Consider the following 19,083-nt stretch of genomic DNA (forward strand, 5'->3'; position numbering starts at 1 on the left):
TTTTAATGTTTAATTGAGAACACAGCAAATAAAGGCTAATATTCCCTGTTGAGGCATCCGCTGCCTCAACACTTTTTCTTTAGTTATCAGTTGTACACAAAACGCGTGTTTTCTTTCAGTACAGCGCATTGCCAATTTCTACCCTTTGTATTCCCACGACTGTAGAAGGAAGAACCCCCAAAGGATCTATCCGTCTCGAGCTGATTAAAAAAAGCCGATAACGCGGTGGAAATGCACTCCCGTTCGCCCTCTCTCTCAGTGTTTATGGTCCTGCGTTGACTGATCGCATTGTGATTGATTTTTCCCTCTCCTCCCCCCTCCTCTTCCCTCGTTGTTCCCTCGGCTCGCTCGCTGCAGAGTCGTTGCGCGGATGCCTCGACAGAGGGCGAGAAGAAACAGCTGCCTCGCATGAACTTACACTCGACGACTCACCAGCCGCCACAGCCTGTGCCATCGGCTGCTCTGCTCAGTCAGTGGAATCAGTCAGTTCGGTTGGTCTCTCCTCTCCACTGAGCTTTCAGAGGACTCCTGGCACTGGGAGACCAACAGGAGGCATGGCTACATCCCAAGAGGAAATGCATTCCACTTGTTTCCTTATCTCCTGATCTGAAAGGACTTGGTATAGAAGAGGAATGGAGGGTTTGAAAGAAAGAGAAAAATAGAAAAGAGAGGAATGTCAGGGTTTTCAATTTGTATTATTCAATTTCTATGTTGTGCACACAATTCAGTCCTTTGCCTATGAGTGCATGTTCGCAAACAAAAGGAGACAAGGAAAGGAAGTGATCAAAGAGTTTTGGGATAAAACAGCCTGAATGTTAGGCCTAATCTCCACCCTCAGAAGGGCTAGTTAAGAGCCTTCCCACCCAGAGCCTATAAGTGCTCTCAAGTCTCACCAGCATTCACTTCAATCAAGCCTAATTCAATCACACGTCTATTATGCAACCAACATTTACAGCACTTCAAGACTGGCGTTTCAAAACTCTGATTTTAAAGGGCACTTGATTCAGGTCGCCCGACGGGCGACGTGGGCGGGATATACGCTTGAGGGAAAATGGAATGGCTCCAAAAATGCACACCAGGCGAGCTAAATCCCATATTGAGAAAGCGTCATTGTGGCAACCAGATTGTCCTGGCGTGACGGGGACGTAGCAATTGCGGGGGAAAACCTCTAATAGTCAGTGATGAGAGACTAAACTCTCCACTACTGTTACTGTATAAAACAAGATCATGAGGGGACCATAAAACACACTACAACCTTGGTATGTGGGCCTAGGAGTCCAAGAAGATTATTCTAAATCTGTTCAGTTTAACCTATCTTTCCTACGATGTCCCCAGGAAACTGTCTGACGATCTTAATATCAGTATCTGCTACAACATGAAAGATACTGCAGCTCTCGATTTAATGCTCTTTGACAGTATCTTTTGGTAACCTTATTGCAGAAGCGAGAGTAACTGTCAAATGGGATGAGTGGATCCCCTTAGGCTAATGGAATAGAAGTCAAAGCCCTTCTGTGCTGGGTCTTTTGAGTACGGTGAGCAGGGTAGTAGTCCTAAAGGGTATTACCTGACACTTCAGACTGAGGCACAACTATATGGAGAGGCTGTTCTCCAGTTGTGTGATAGAGAACCATATGTCGTACCTTTTTGATTCCAGATGTCCATTTAACCCTGGAAAATCAGCCCTGTACAAGAGATGCATTCAAATGTTCCCGAATGTTGCAGATGAAAATATTATGAATTGAGTTGACCCAATGTCCTACTTCACAACATGAAAGCATTGTATATGTTCTACAGAATACATACAGTATCTCACTGAACATTCTGTAATGTTACAACCTGCTGTAAGGCCATGATACTAATTTAACCCTGAACATCGGATGGATACTATCTACTGTAGATACACACTTCTTTATACCACCTAATACCAGACACCCAGTTATCCCCATAATTAACTTCACTAAGTCACTCAGGTCATTCATTTCTCTAAGAGATATATTAACAGAACTGAATACAACTTTATTGTCCAACAGGAGATAGACAGGATAAATTGGCCTTTGGCTTCCATCTCAGAAAGGTGCCCCCATCAAGGTGACCTGATTGTGTGGAGACCTCATGAGGCGAGGGCAAGCAGCGAACCTGTCACGTCCTGGCCAGAATAAGGGTTAATTGTTATTGTAGTTTGGTCAGGACGTGGCAGAGGGTATTTGGTTTATGTGGTTCGGGGTGGTGTGTTTGTTGTAGGGGATTTGATTTATGTATTCTGGGGTTTTTTGGGCACTGTTCCTTGTTTATGTATTTCTATGTTGATCTAGCTGGTTGTATGTCTATGTTTGGTTAATTGGGGTTGGGACTCTCAATTGAAGGCAGGTGTTGTCTATTTGCCTTTGATTGAGAGTCCCATATAGTAGGGTGTGTTTGTCTTTTGTGGGAGATTATTTGTGAGCACTGCGTTATTGAGCCTGCTACACTGTTGTGAGTGTCATTTATTGTTTTGTTTTTCCTGTGGATGCTTTTTGTTTTTTTCCCATTAAAAGAATGAGTATCCGCAACTCTGCTGCATTTTGGTCCTCCTCTCTGCAACACCACGACATAATTCGTGACAGAACCACAACGGAGCGAAAGACAGGAGGGCACAGAGTTCACCTGAAGGGGTTTGGTTGAGGTGGGCAGTGTGCCAATGGTAGGAGGCGCTATTTTGGTGGTTGAATATAGAGGGGAGTTCGTCTAATATATTCTTTTGTTTTATGGGGTGAACCAAGCGGTTCTTCTGATATGTAAAGCAGTGGTCCATAGGAAGTATTAATTTGAGTGCAAATTTCTTTGACTTTATACTATTGGGAAATACAGGCAGTTCTCTCAAAATTGATTGAGAGACATTCCCTGGTTAAATCAATCTCATTTCACTTGGACCTGGACAAAATTGTGTTTGAAAATGATATAGATGAAAGTACATTTTAAATCATGCTTTGAAATGTTTAAATCTTCTGGTCAATTTAAATAAAAACCGACACTCTTTACCCTCAATTGGCTAGACAAGATCTTTCAAAGTTGGCCAGACTAGACAGTCAATTTCATTCCAGCTATTTCAGGGACTGAGATATGACTTCAAAGAAAATAATTTGTGTTTGAAAAAATCTCTAGTCCTTTTTTATTAAACAGAACCTCTGCTGGGAGTGGGAAGTAAAACCCTTCATTTTGATATAAAACCATCTTCAGTTAATTCCACGCATTATTAGTTCCTTCATCTAATCCCTGGTGCACATGACAGGACTAAAACCAGATTAGGTTCTATACACACACGAGATGTCTAGAGCCCCCATGTGGCACAAATTTCCAACTACATCTGACACAAACCACCAAGGGCCAAATCCTAAGTATTGCGCAAATCTCCCATTGACATCAATGCACAATTTACATGAAAATATGAGCAAAAGCGTCCAAATAGGATTCAAAGTGAAAAGTCACACCTCTCAACCGTAAGGTCCTCAAGAAGCTTTATTTTCTTGACACGTGTTTGAATATAAAAAGAGACATGGAAAAACGTGGTTCCTACTTACAGGTAGGAAACAATGATGGCATGATCACAGCCTTTCCAAATGGTGATATGTGCAATACAACTGCATCGATATCCAATACTTCATCATATTGGATATGGAATCTGTCCTTCGTGATATCTGCTAGGAGGCAGCAGTGCTGTGCAATCTACTGTCCAAACTCCAAAGGCTGATCTAGAGTCAGGGTTTGCCATGGGCTTGTCAGAGTCAATAGTTGTCCGTTGACTGATCTCAGGACAGTGTGGAGAGAATCCTTCTCCAGAGGCCTCCGCACAGGCAGTTCTTGATCCAGCGTTGCTCCCACTGCTTCATTGCGTTGGTCTTGTTGGGCGAGCGGAGCATGGTCACACAGCCACACCTGAGATGGAGAGCGAGAGGAAGAAATAGGGAGAGAGTCTTTTCCCGACCCTGCTTTTTCAATATTTATTCAATCTTCAAATTGTTGCTTGCTTTGGACCAACAAAAAGGTTCTTAAAGTGTAAAATTACATGTAGAGGGATATGCTGATGTTATGATATAATGTTAAGGTAGAAATAAGGGAAAGATGCAAGTGCTAGGGAGTGGGTGAAAGAGCAAGTGGTGTCTGACCGGGTGCAGGCTTTGCTCTCCTCTGTGGGGCAGACTCCCATGTGGAGACAACGTAGATTATCCATCCTCTGGGCCCCTGGGCTCCTGGAAACACACATTTTAGCAAATGGGCTGTTACTTTTTCAACTTTATAGCAGGCTGAGCTTCATCTGACCTTTGACCCCAAATAGTGATCCAATGACAACTGTGAATTTAGATTTTTCGCCGCAACATAGTACAGCGCTACTGCCTTGGTCACTATCCCCAATTGTAACCCTAAAAAGTCTACCAGGTACCCTAAAAAAACATTTTCTAAATGCCAGCTAGCCTGCTCCTGTGGGTCTCACCTAGAGAAGATCTCCACCTGGGCGGTGGAGTTGAGAACCGGAAGGCTGTAGGGCTTGCCAAACTGCAGCCGCAGCGGTTGCTTGCCCTGCAGCTTGCAGATGATGCCGTCGTTGACGGGCAGCCAGTCCATGCTGGGCACCAGCAGCTGGCTGGGCAGCAGGCAGCACTCGTCTATCAGTGGCTCATCAGGCTCCTGGGGGTGGCCTTCGTCCCGAGCTGGAGACATACATGTGTGAAGGACAGGCACACATACAGTGAGGTCCAAAAATATTTGGACAGCAACACGTTTTGTTTTGGCTCTGTACTCCTGCACTTTGGATTTGAAATGATACAATGACTATGAGGTTAATGTGCAGAAGGTTAGCTTTCATTTGAGGGCATTGTTATCTATATCGTGTGAACCATTTTACCAAGTAGTATTTGGTCCCATATTCCTAGCACGCAATGACTACATCAAGCTTGTGACGAGTGAGTGAGAAATGATGATGAGTGAGAAAGTTAGAGGCACAAAGATCATATCAAGACATGCTAACCTCTCACCATTACCAATAACAGGGGAGGTTAGCATTTTATATCATACCCCCAAGACATGCTAACCTCTCACCATTACCAATAACAGGGGAGGTTAGCATTTTCTATCATACCCCCAATACATGCTAACCTCTCACCATTACCAATAACAGGGGAGGTTAGCATTTTCTATCATACCCCCAATACATGCTAACCTCTCACCATTACCAATAACAGGGGAGGTTAGCATTTTCTATCATACCCCCAATACATGCTAACCTCTCACCATTACCAATAACAGGGGAGGTTAGCATTTTCTATCATACCCCCAAGACATGCTAACCTCTCACCATTACCAATAACAGGGGAGGTTAGCATTTTTTGGGGGGGTAGGTATGATATTTATAACTTTCTCACTCATCATTATTCACAATTCATTATTGAGCCATCTATTTGGCACAAAATAATCGGAAACAAAGAAAACTGCAAATGCATCCAACAAATTTGTAGTCACAAGCTTGATGTAGTCATTCCATGCTACTTTTGACAACTTTAATACACATGTGAATTTGTCCGAATACTTTTGGATATTGGGCAGGGCTCTCCAACCCAGTTCCTGGATGACTACTAGGGCTGGACAATATGGCCTAAAATCATAACTAGATTTTTTTTTAATGTTCTCTAAATAAGCTAGTTGTCCAATTAAAAATAAAATACACTGCATTTTAAACAGTCAGCAATAATCAAATGAATTCAGGGCTTGTGAAATGACACCTAGGCTAAATATAACCCTTCGACAAGCATAAGACCCACTAATAAATGACATTATTTTATCATTTTTACAATAATCACTGATCTGGTTTTCATGTCTGTCCCTTTTGTTTACAAATGTAACCACAATCATGCACAATGCACATTCACTAATAATGTCCAACTTCTTGTAGCAGGCATTATAGAAAATGAACACAGACCTCATAAACAACCTCTCAAGCACAAGCCCACATGCTACCGAGTAGCCAGTTAATCTTTCTATTTAAAGTCTAGCCAACTTGGATCTATTTGTTAGCTAACAAGGCAGAACAGTCAAATTGTTATGAACACACCCCTCTGTCCTTCTCCAACTGTTTGAACAGCACACTAGTCTGTCCACTTTGTTCAGATGTTGAAATCAAGTGGCCTACCTTATTTCTCAGAATAAGAACGAGTTGCCAAATCCTTATATAACTGTATTTTATGCTCATTGCACTTTTATAAAACGCAGACTAGATGGCTAGTATTACAGTCTGGGGTTAAAATCCTACTAGTAGTATGTGGTACCGCAATGCCGCGCACAACAGAAACTGAACATTCATTTTCCAGAATCAATGTTCATTGTAGCCCTTGATCATGGACGAAGGAGTCTTCTGTAGGGAGGAGTTTTGTTAAGAGCCTAGACGCTCAATATGAACAGTAACGCGTCGCTTGCAGTACGGTTTTGGAAGCAATTTTTTAAAAAATTGAAGTAAAACTAAAGGTTAAATTGATACACACCTTGATAGGGTTAGGGTTCCCACACGGCCATATCTCCATGTTATAGCGCTTGCTTACGGAAGACGAGAGACGAGCACCTGGGTTAATTAGCCACCTAGCTGCTCCGAACACCCGTGTGCAAGCATAACTCGGGAAGTCTAGTTTTGTCGGTTGCAGCCACCCATGTCTGTACGGATCAAAAACTGCTACAGTAAGTGTGTTTTTTATTTGAAGGATTCTTTCTGGCTGATGAAAGAGAAGGGCCATATGTTTCGAAAGCCGCGTCGCAGAAAAAAAACCTTGAATGAGTAGGTGTTCTAAAACTTTTGACCGGTAGTGTACACCCCATGCATCCACATAGTCAGCTACACATGTTCGCCCCATCCTTACAGCAGAGCCAGAGCTTGGTGAGCAGGCGGAAGAGGAGCGACATGCTGTCCTGGTTGTCCGAGGTGGCCGTGTAGATGGGCAGGCAGCCAGGCTTCAGCAGGCCCCAGATCCGGATCATCACCATCATTTCACGCAGCATGCCCAGGGACGAGCCGTCGCGCAGGAACCCAAAGCCGGGACGCACGATGGAGCCCTGAGAGAGGACACGGGTTAATACAGACAGACGGATAGAGACAGACAGCACAGACACACACTCTATACTGGCACCAACTCTACCATTCGATAGAACGCTACATTCTTTCAATGCAACATCATATCATTAATATCAAATGTGGTAAGCATGGGTTTCTGGAGCGTTGCACAATTTTTCAGCACGTTGTGAAAAGGCCTACACCGATAGCTCGAGTTAATGGAAATGTAGGAGTAAATCCACACACAAATGGTGGTGCACTGGAGACCCACCTGATTGGGTAGGTTAGCCATCAGATAGAGCACAAAGTCTCCCACCCATTGGATGAGCTGCTGCAGAGACTGGAGCGGGGGGCCGTCCAGCACAAACTCCTCTGTCTTCAGGTTGATCATCACCTTATCGATATCTACGGAGAGGGGGAAGGTCAATCTCCACCAGAATCACTGACGTCTTGAAATAAAACGGCCCATAATTGTAGGTACTAGCTAGCAGATAGGAGGGCCAGCAACACAGCCTTATGCCTACAGAATCGGTCTGGTCAACAATAACAACAGGTCACTATGTACAACTCAAGCTCGGTTACAAACTGAAAAGAGTTCCAGCCTTACATTAAAACTACATTTTGTAACTTTTTGGGTCGAACAGACCAAATTCACATAGAACATATCTACCGCGTCATTTCTATGTGTGCCATTTCTATGCTTCCCATTCTTAAATTTAGTTTTTGCTTCTTTTACTTCTGGTTTTGTACACCAGCTTCAAAACAGCTGAAAATACAATATTTTTGGTTATTGAAAAGATATTTCACAGCAGTTTAGATGGTACAATGATTCTCTACACTATACATTGGTTGAAATATTCGAATTTTAGCAACCAGGAAATTCCTGCATATTGCACCTTTAAGTGAAATTGGTGTCCGAAGTAGGATCCGTCTATTCATTGATTATACAGGTATAATGGTAGTGATGCTAGTCCTCCCACCAGTGTCAGTATTTTTGGTGCATATCTCTGCCAGCCTATCCCCGGGGCTCTTGTCTGGCGTGTTGAGGACGTGGGGCCTCAGCAGGGACTTGAGGGTGGCGCTAATGGCGATAAGGAGGAGCTTGGCGTGGAAGTCGCAGGCTCGCGCCGCCGTAGCCGCCGACAGCTTACAGAGAGAGGCCTTCACTGCGACGATGCGTGTCGAGAGCACCTACCTCAGACAGACAGACACACACACACACACAGACACACACCAGAGTATATTATAAAAACAAACAATTCCATCCCTTCATTGTCACACATTTCAGTTTGTCAAACCTAATGCCCTGCAGTGGGGATCCCTGGGTTGTGTTTTGAAATGTCAACTAACAAATTTGTCCGATAAGAACATACACTACATGACCAAAAGTATGTGGACAGTATGTGCTCGTCAAACATCTCACTCAACAACTCATGGGCATTAATATGGAATTGGTCCCCCCTTTGCAGCTATAACAGCCTCCACTGTTCTGGGAAGGCTTTCCACTAGATGTTGTAATATTGCTGCGGGGAGTTTCTTCCATTCAGCCACAAAGGCATTAGTGAGGTCAGGCACTGATGTTTGGTGATTAGGCCTGTCTCGGGGTAGAGGTCAGGGCTCTGTGCAGGCCAGTTAAGTTCTTCCACACTGAGCTCGAAAAACCATTTCTGTATGGACCTCACATTTTGCATGGGGGTATTGTCATGCTGAAACAGGACTGGGCCTTCCCAAAACTGTTGCAACAAAGTTGGAAGCACAGAAATAATGTCATTGTATGCCGTAGCGTTAAGATTTCCCCCAAACCATGAAAAACAGCCCCAGATCATTATTCCTAATCCACCAAACTTTACATTTGGTACTATGCATTCGGGCAGGTAGAGTTCTCCTGGCATCCGCCAAACCCAGATTAGTCCGTCAGACTGCCAGATGGTGAAGCGTGATTCATAACTGCAGAGAACACATTTCCACTGCTCCAGAGTCCAATGGCGGTGAGCTTTACACCACCCCAGCCAACGCATGGCATTGCGCATGTTGTTCTTAGGCTTGTGTGTGGCTGCTCGGCCATGGAAACCCATTTCATGAAGCTCCCGACGAACAGTTCACGTGCTGAAGTTGCTTCCAGAGACAGTTTGGAACTCGGTAGTGAGTGTTGCAACTGAGGACAGATGATTTTTACTCGCTATGAGTTACAACACTCAGCGGTCCTACCACTTGGTAGCTGAGCAGTTCTTGCTCCTAGACATTAGCACTTCACAATAACAGCACTTACAGTTGACCGGGGCAGCTCTAGCAGGGCAGAAATTTGACTAACTGACTTGTTGTTAAAACCTGTTGTGTATAGGGGGCAGTATTTTCACGGCCGGATAAAAAACGTACCCGATTTAATCTGGTTACTACTCTTGCCCAGAAACTAGAATATGCATATAATTAGTAGATTTGGATAGAAAACACTCTAAAGTTTCTAAAACTGTTTGAATGGTGTCTGTGAGTATAACAGAACTCATATGGCAGGAAAAAACCTGAGAAGATTCCATGCAGGAAGTGGCCTGTCTGACAATTTGTTGTCCTTCTGTTGCATCTCTATCGAAATTACAGCATCTGTGCTGTTACGTGACACTTTCTAAGGCTTCTATTGGCTCTCTAAAGCCTTCAGAAAGCAGAATGACGCGTTTCCTGTCTCTGGGCAGATAACAGGAGCAGAGTTTGTAAGTGGTCTGCCTGGGGACAGTGAGACTGGAGATGCGCGTTCACGAGACCTCGCCATTTTATTATTTTCCTCTTTGAATGAATACAACGTTGTCCGGTTGAAATATTATCGCTATTTTACAAGAAAAATAGCATAAAAATTGATTTTAAACAGCGTTTGACATGCTTCTAAGTACGGTAATGGAATATTTTGACATTTTTGGTCACGAAATACACTCGCACGTTACCCTTCGGATAGTGACCTGAACGCACGAACAAAACGGAGGTATTTGGATATAACTATGAATTATTTGGAACTAAAACAACATTTGTTGTTGAAGTAGAAGTCCTGGGAGTGCATTCTGACGAAGAACAGCAAAGGTAATCCAATTTTTCTAATAGTAATTCTGAGTTTAGGTTCCCCCGACGTTGGCGGGTGTCTGAATAGCTAGCCTGTGATGGCTGAGCTATGTACTCAGAATATTGCAAAATGTGCTTTCGCCGAAAAGTTATTTTAAAATCTGACATAGCGTTTGCATAAAGGAGTTCTGTATCTATAATTCTTAAAATAATTGTTATGTATTTTGTCAACGTTTATCATGAGTAATTTAGTAAATTCACCGGAAGTTTTCGGTGGGTATGCTAGTTCTGAACATCACATGCTAATGTAAAAAGCTGGTTTTTGATATAAATATGAACTTTATTGAACAAAACATGCATGTATTGTATAACATAATGTCCTAGGAGTGTCATCTGATGAAGATCATCAAAGGTTAGTGCTGCATTTAGCTGTGGTTTTGGTTTTTGTGACATATATGCTTGCTTTGAAAATGGCTGTGTGATTATTTTTGGCTGGGTACTCTCCTGACATAATAATGTTTTGCTTTCACTGTAAAGCCTTTTTGAAATCGGACAACGTGGTTGGATTAACGAGAGTTTTATCTTTCAAATGGTGTAAAATAGTCATATGTTTGAGAAATTGAAGTTATAGCATTTTTAAGGTTTTGTATTTCGCGCCACGCTCTACCATTGGATATTTGGCGAAGCGTTCCGCTAGCGGAACATCTGTCCTCAGGTTTTAAGGTGGCATCCTATGACGGTGCCACGTTGAAAGTCACTGAGCTCTTCAGTAAGGCCATTCTATTGCCAATGTTAGTCTCTGGAGATTGCATGGCTGTGTGCTCGATTTTATACACCTGTCAGCAACGGGCGTGGCTGAAATAGCCGAATCGACTAATTTGAAGGAGTGTCCACATAATTTTGTATATTGAGTGTATATTTAAATTTCCCGTTGCATAACATTTCACTACGGCGTGCCCTACTGAACACGACCCTGGTCCACCTACCTGCTGCAGGGCTTGGTTCTGTCTCATGTACTCTTCATGAAGCTTCTCCACCAGGTTATGGACCATGCCGGGCTGCACGTGGAGCAGCACATCCCACCAGTCGTAGCCTGTCACCATGCAGTACTCCAGCAGGAACAGCAGGTGGCGCAGCAGTGTGTTCATGTCCAACATCTGGCCCATGGAGGGAGACACACGGATCATGTGCAGCTGAGGAGGGGGAAAGAGCCAAAGCGGAGATCTAAAATTTGCCTGGAGTTTTTTTGTTGCTGTTCATATCTGGGGGCTCGCCTGACTACCAGAATTAAGGACAGGGATATGGATAGCTTACTGTTGCTAGAGAGGATACATTTTATTTTGCCTTTAGACCACACACTGCTGTAAGCTTTATTAACGCCAATGGCTGGTTGACATTCAAGGGACATTGAAGGTACAAATACAATATTTTGCCTTTTTTTTTTTTTAAACATGAGCCATCTAAGCAATACTATCATCTACCGAGATAAAAGGGTGATATGGTACTGTGTGGGAAATTTTAAGGTCCCTGCATAGTCAACGGATCTGAACGCATTGACGCACGATTGATGTGCTCCAACTAGCTAACTCGTGCTACCGTCTCTCACCTTGCCATGGTTGTCCACTCCGGCCAGGGCCAGCGAGGTCCAGGAGAACTGCAGGGCCTTGAAGTGGACGGTGTGGCCGCCGGCACGCTGCCGCTTGATGGCCGGCTCTTCCCCGGGCCGCTGGGAGGAGCCCGAGGAGGAGCCATAGAACACGCCCATAGTGTGGAGGGACAGCCGGTGGAGGATCTGGATGCTGCCATCGTGGAAGGCTAGGGCCAGGCCTGGGAGGGACCACCACACAGAATCACATCAAATGTAATTAACTTTATTGATCTTCAGAGGTGGACATTGACACCAGCAGTACACACAGACAGGAGCAACACAGTGAGTGTATAACATTACACACTTTCTCTGCCATTATACTTCAGTCTGTCTTGATACAACTATGTTGTGTGGGACACATTCAATGTAGCTCCCACTTCCCGACCATGTTTCTTGAGCATAGAATTACTTCTTCTTTGGTGGGTTTAATAGTACTGCAAATCAACATTCTGGAAAGGAGTATGCTGCCACCTGAAGTAATCAAGAGTAGATATGGAGGGTCAATGATGGGTTATTGGGCACTTACCGAGGCCTGGGCAGAACTTTGTGTCCGACGCCACCTTTAAGTCAGGGTTGGAGATGGAGATGGGCAGCTTGGGCAGAGCAACGGCCGACACGCGGTCCAGGTCATTGGTGGCTGAGAGGATGCGCCATTTCAAGATCATCGGCTGTTTCTCACCCACTGTGGGGATGGAGAGGAAAAAGGGTGAGTAAGGGTTGTGTCTGTGTCTTTATGGGGGCACCTCAGTTGTGAAATCATTAACTGGTCTCCTTTCCTTAAACTGTATTGATCTGAAAACACAATGGAGGATTCCTAAAGAGAATTTACTGTCAACTGTTCAGCTCTTTAAAGAAAGTGGACGATTGGAAACAACTTTAAACTATTGAGATACCCCCTATAGCTATACTTATATTTTCCATTAGAGTTGTTCCTGGTTTTTGTTGTTCTCCTCCTTACCTACTGGTGAGCGATGCTGGAATATGTTATTAACAGGGAGGCCTTCTTTTCGCAGTGACCAGCACTCTACGATGCTGCCCGTCTGACTGGAGGCACACAACAGCACCTAAAGGAGTATTAATATCATAGTCACACACACACACCTCAGTCAACTGGTTAACACTCCCTGCAATTTAACAGGACTTTGTATCATTCATTAAAAGTAGGGCTGTGATGGTATTGGATTTTTGGATGTTGGTTATTGGTCAGCCAAATGACTGCGTTCACCGTAGCAACTGTTCGAATAGCAAAGAGATAAAGACATTTTCAAATATTATAATAAATTCAAAGACGCACATTTCCTACTCCTGACTGCATGTGCTGCTGCTGCAGGGAGGGGGGCATTGTCTAGGCAACCAAAGACTCGTTAGCTACAACACCTGGCTCGTTTCAGCAAGGAGCAACAAAGTTTCATCACGATGTAGAGTCCAAGTTACTGTAGAGTCCATGTTACTGCAGAAACGGACTCAAACGCACCAATGTCCGGCTGTCCTGTCTTCAGTCAGCGTTTTTTTTTTTACGCTGATGACTTATTTTATTTTCATGATGGTCTTCATTCATAACCGTCCATCACACGGTTATACGGTAATTGTGCCAGCCTTAATCAAAAGTATGCTCTACACTGTTTGAATACATAAACTCAGAAAAAAAGAAAACGTCCTCTCACTGTCAACCGCGTTTATTTTCTTACTTAACATGTGTAAATATTCGTATGAACATAACAAGATTCAACAACTGAGACAAACTGAACAAGTTCCACAGACATGTGACTAACAGAAATTGAAAAATGTGTCCCTGAGGGGGGGGACAGTCTGAGCACTGATGGAGGGATTGTGAGTTCCTGGTGTAACTCGGGCAGTTGTTGTTTCCATCCTGTACCTGTCCCGCAGGTGTGATGTTTGGATGTACCGATCCTGTGCAGGTGTTGTTACACGTGGTCTGCCACTGTTAGGACGATCAGCTATTCGTCCTGTCTCCCTGTAGTGCTGTCTTAGGCGTCTCACAGTACGGACATTGCAATTTATTGCCCTGGCCACATCTGCAGTTCTCATGCCTCCTTGCAGCATGCCTAAGGCACGTTCACGCAGATGAGCAGGGACCCTGGGCATCTTTCTTTTGGTGTTTTTCAGAGTCAGTAGAAAGACCTCTTTAGTGTCCTAAGTTTTCATAACTGTGACCTTAATTGCCTACTGTCTGTAAGCTGTTAGTGTCTTAACGACCGTTCCACAGGAAGCATGGGAAACAGTGTTTAAACCCTTTACAATGGAGATCTGTGAAGTTATTTGGATTTTTACGAATTATCTTTGAAAGACAGGGTCCTGAAAAAGGGACGTTTCTTTTTTTGCTGAGTTTATGTTGTACTGGTAAGTGATAAAGCTGGAAAGAACTCCCAATAAAGGACACTTGGAAAGACAACGTGTTCACAGTGTGTGTCTCTCACCTGCTCTGAGTTCTCCCTGGTGAGGAACTTGAGGTGTGTGACGGCCGGGTACTTGTCCCTCCTGACCGGGTCTGTGGTGCAGCGCATAAAGAGCGAGGGCAGCAGCTCCGTGTCGATGCGACACTTCTCGTTGACCACGCTCACGCACACCTTGAGTAAGGATCACGATAATGGCATTGCAATAATAGTACTACTTGATAAATTACATTGGAGTAAAACTTCATATTATCGTGCATTAAACCCTCTTTACAAGAAAAGAAAATGCATTAGCATTTGTACAGTGCCGCTTGCCAGACTTATCAGAGACACGACGACTGGCTAGCACTTATGGTGTTAGCCAGTAATGTTACAAAATTATGTTGTAACATCATTGCTAGCTAATACCTTGTAGAACTGCACAGGTGAGGAGCTACTGCCGTCCGTTGCCGCCACCACGATGTTGCCCCCGCCAGTGAAGGCGATGTCGGCCAGGGAAACACGGCCCCTCAGGCGACACAGGCTCTCGCTGGCTGTCAGCAGCTGACCGTTGGGCTTCAGCAAGGACACCGTGACCAGGCCGCTCACAGTCACTGCCAGCCAACCTTCCATGGGCTTACCCCCGAACAGTGTGAGAGACGGCGAGAACTTGACCCGTGAAAACTTCTCCCCAAAGTTGGTGGAGCCCGACTGGGTGGGGGAACGTTGGAGGAGAGGTAGAGAGAGAGTGGGTAGTAGCACATTTCAACAAACTAAGTGGCAAATTACAGATATGTCTGTATATGCTTGTTATATGCAGTGCTACACAGCCATTTTACAGCACCCCTGCCAAATAATGGCATATACAGTACTGGCAGATCTCAAGCGCTTTAACCCCTTAAACTCATGGGAATTAGCCTATACAGGACTAAATTGAAATGTTTCTTACAGAAGAAATATGGAAAGCATATGCATAACCATTGTAGAAATTAAAAAGGGAACAATTAGGAGATTATGGGAAAAGAATAGACTAAAGGTGAGGACACAACAGTTCACCTGACACAAGACTGAATCCAAACATTACACTGTTGATTTTATGTGCATTTTACATTTACTGTACTTTTTGCAGCATTTGTTGATAACGAAATCTGAAAATACTCTGGATACATTCAGTAACATAATAAGAATATTCTTGGAAAATTTGGAGTAGGTGCAACATAAGGCAAAAAAAGGTCTAACTGGTGTTTCCAAGTGGCCACACACCTCTCCAAAGTGTGCACAGTTCCTAAGTCATTTTAATGCATTTTTATGACTCAAAGAAGAGTCTTCAACTATAAGGTGCATTTTTTTAGCTCTCCTAACTTTAAGTTGTTTTGACGTGAACCCAGCCCTGCATTCCCGCCTTTACACAATTACTGTTGTTGCTTACGCAATCCAAAAACGGTCCATTATAAATCGCAATCTGGGTCAGGTGGGCATAATTTGAAAGTTCTCTCTATTGCCAACATGACAAAATACAATTTTACAGTGTTAGGCTTCATACGGCAATTCAGAGAAGCAGATCGTAATTTTGGCGCGCATAGAATGGAGTCATGAGTGCATTCTGATGTGTGGGTCCGTGGCAAATTTTCTTCAAAATACAACAAACATAGGCTCATTCTGTTCAGAACAACGTAGGATGTAAAGCCATGTCATCTTGTAACTGTACATCAAACATTGTATTCATAAACATTGACACTGGGTATTACATAGGTTTTATGATATGGAAATGTGAAGTGGACATTTGGACTCACGGGTGTTTGGCTTGCTTGTATGATTTTTATTATAATCCTCAACGTATCATCTTTCAAAATACATTGAGTCCTCGTAATTTACAGCTTCCCTCACTCAGACAACAAAACATTAGCAGAAGTTGCCCAATTAGCGCGAGGAATGGGGGCAACTTCTTGTCAAGCGCAGTGCTCATGTTCAGAACGGCTGTCAGTCAAAACCCATACAGAGCTGTGAAGCGGAGACCCTGAGCTCTGACATCATGTATAGCATGTTACTGTACAGCCACTGCGTTCCAATTTAGCCGCTTATCAGTGTCTAAATCTGCCATTTTCAACCAGTATACAGGTACGAGTGTAAAGGGTTTCATTTTTTTTTAATTAAACCTTTATTTAACTAGGCAAGTCAGTTAAGAACAAATTATTATTTACAATGACGGCCTAGGAACAGTGGGTTAACTGCCTTGTTCAGGGACAGAACGACAGATGTTTACCTTGTCAGCTCGGGGATTCGATCTAGCAACCTTTCAATTACTGGCCCAACGCTCTTAAACAGTCTATAAAGCTGGTAGACACTGTGAATATGAGAATAAGCTGGTTCATTACCATCTCCACATGCAGAGCCAGCTTGACTCCATTATGCAGCCAGGACAGAGCTATGATAGGGTCTCCGTCCACTGCACTCCCTAGTGAAGTCTCCCAGCTGTTCACCAGGTGATCTGCCATCGCCCAGCACTTGATCTGCCCGTCTCCATCAGCAGACAGCAATCTGGAACCTGGAACACACAAAGACACATGAACGGATGCAACCTTTAAACTCAATACACCAGGGACACTTCCTGGCATTCCACATTAGTCCATCTGGACTGATAGGGCAGTTGCACTTTTAAAGGAATAATCCACTCAAAATACTTTTCAATAACTTGCCACATCATCATGATTATGTGGCAATTTGCTTTTTGAAAGACCTATATCTTGAAAACTTCATTGTTGAATCCAAACATTTTGGGACCGTATCAACAGTGGACTAATTAAAAATAATAATAATATATATATATATATAGTTTGAGTGGATTATTCTTTTAAGGGTGGATTTGGTGTTCAACCTTCCCAAGTTCTCTCACGTCACCCCGCTCCTCTGCTCTCTCCACTGGCTTCCAGTTGAAGCTCGCATCCGCTACAAGACCATGGTGATTGCCTACGGAGCTGTGAAGGGAACGGCACCTCCATACCTTCAGGCTCTGATCAGGCCCTACACCCAAACAAGGGCACTGCGTTCATCCACCACTGGCCTGCTGGCCCCCCTACCTCTGAGGAAGCACAGTTCTCGCTCAGCCCAGTCAAAACTGTTCGCTGCTCTGGCACCCCAATGGTGGAACAAGCTCCCTCACAACGCCAGGACAGCGGAGTCAATCACCACCTTCCGGAGACACCTGAAACCCCACCTCTTTAAGGAATACCTAGGATAGGATAAAGTAATCCTTCTAACCCCCCCCCACCCCTTAAAAGATTTAGATGCACTATTGTAAAGTGGTTGTTCCACTGGATATCTTAAGGTGAATGCACCATTTTGTAAGTCGCTCTGGATAAGAGCGTCTGCTAAATGACTTAAATGTAAAATGTAATGTAAATGTGTTACTACTATGTTGACCCACCTGATTGGTCCCACTCCAGACAGGATATGACCTCGGCATGTCCAGAGTAAATGGAGTACACATCCCATGGGTGCTCTGTGTCTATGATGTGGACCATATGACTGACTTCTGAAATAAAGCAAATTGATGCAGTGCATGTTCTGCTAATCAAGTCACTAGGCGTTGAATTACATATGCAAAATGATATCCGTTTATAGGATCAAAACTGATACGGGCAATGGGATTTGTTTGATTTGCACAACAACATCAAAACTGTCAGAAGATCAGTACCAAAAGCACAGCTGTGTACCTTTCTCATCTTCCTCATTTTTTAGGTCTGTGGTAAAGGCAACTAGGTTCCTGCAGGACCAGGCACACACCAGTGGGATGGATGGACAGTGGTTGCTCTTGGGTCTCTTCTCCCACTCACAAACATAGGCCACTTCCATCATTCAGCCATACACTTGTCCACTGATTGAGCATGTGTTTTCAGTCCTTGTCCAATCAGAGAAATTGTTGTTTAATCAGTCCCTTTGCATGGCTTCATTGGGCTACACTTTGCAGATATAACACACGCAAGAGACATAATTCTAGCTACCTGCATGTCAAATTTGCTTGTATCACCTTTGCAATCGTATTCTTCTAACATCGTCACTTATTAGTTCGTTAGGTTACTTAGTTAGCTAACCGTTATATGCTCATGTAGGTTGCTCTGGATAAGAGCGTCTGCTAAATAACTCAAATGTAAATATATGTTGTAATAAAGCTTACTAGCTAATATGCATTAGCTGCTAGCTAGATGCATGCATAAACTAGCTGGTTTATAGAAATAATTATCCTGATTAGCAAGCTAGCATTAGCTAGATAGCATATAGCAATGGTAAAATGTAGAGAACCTGACCATGAAGCGACTACGTTAGACGAACTTCTAATAAAATAGTAATAATCTAGCTAAATGTACATCTCTTATTCATAGAACTAGTAGGTGAGATTTAAAATGTATTTCCTTACCATCTATCTAGCACTGTGCAATAAATCAGGGGTGTATTAATTAGTTCGATCCTGTTGCAAAACATTTTACAACGGAAACCATTTACTCCCAAAAGTAAAACGTTTTTCAACGAGAGTTTCTATTGGACAAATTGTCCAAAAAGTCCCTCCCCAGTTGTCGTATTCCGTTGCAAAACGTTTGCAAATCTGATGTTAATTTGACAAAACTTTTTGCAACGGAATATGATTAATGAATACACCCCATCCAACAACATCCTGCTACAAAACAAAATATGGGTCATGGCTAGAAGAGATACAGCTTTTGTCAAATTAACACAATATTTTCCTTTTGATAGCAGGTTACAAGAAATTTACGCAGCAGATTATGATAATTAGGTTAAGGTTAGCTAAAATACAACAAAATGTAACTTTTGACAAAATATGGATACCTTATAGCCATGAACACAAATATGGTACGGTAGGACCCCTTACGGCGAATGTAGAACTATTTTGAGTTGCCTGCAACAGTGTTTTT

The 19,083-nt window shown here is 43.4% G+C and overlaps 1 protein-coding gene across 4 annotated transcripts; it reads right to left on the reverse strand.

Moving 5' to 3' along the window:
• Window positions 1-3,477: 3,477 nt before the first annotated feature.
• Window positions 3,478-19,038, reverse strand: LOC106613614 (mediator of RNA polymerase II transcription subunit 16). 4 transcript variants are annotated; one of them, XM_014216055.2, is made up of 16 exons: window positions 18,998-19,038; window positions 17,869-18,053; window positions 17,580-17,687; window positions 16,531-16,700; window positions 14,585-14,866; window positions 14,201-14,350; window positions 12,721-12,826; window positions 12,289-12,444; window positions 11,721-11,941; window positions 11,101-11,307; window positions 8,050-8,260; window positions 7,341-7,474; window positions 6,879-7,071; window positions 4,469-4,685; window positions 4,143-4,226; window positions 3,478-3,912 (listed from the first exon to the last, which is right to left on the reverse strand). In XM_014216055.2, exons 2-16 carry the CDS (start codon window positions 18,008-18,010, stop codon window positions 3,786-3,788), a joined length of 2,508 nt encoding a protein of 835 aa, XP_014071530.2. In that variant the 5' UTR covers window positions 18,011-18,053; window positions 18,998-19,038; the 3' UTR covers window positions 3,478-3,785. The 4 variants fall into 4 exon arrangements, with proteins under 4 accessions (XP_014071530.2, XP_014071532.2, XP_014071529.2 ...); XM_014216057.2 differs by lacking the exon at window positions 18,998-19,038 and adding an exon at window positions 18,570-18,839 and having other exon boundaries at window positions 17,580-17,684; XM_014216054.2 differs by lacking the exon at window positions 18,998-19,038 and adding an exon at window positions 18,570-18,838.
• Window positions 19,039-19,083: the final 45 nt, after the last annotated feature.

Source organism: Salmo salar, chromosome ssa10 (assembly GCF_905237065.1).
Source record: "Salmo salar chromosome ssa10, Ssal_v3.1, whole genome shotgun sequence".
Classification (NCBI taxonomy): domain Eukaryota; kingdom Metazoa; phylum Chordata; class Actinopteri; order Salmoniformes; family Salmonidae; genus Salmo; species Salmo salar.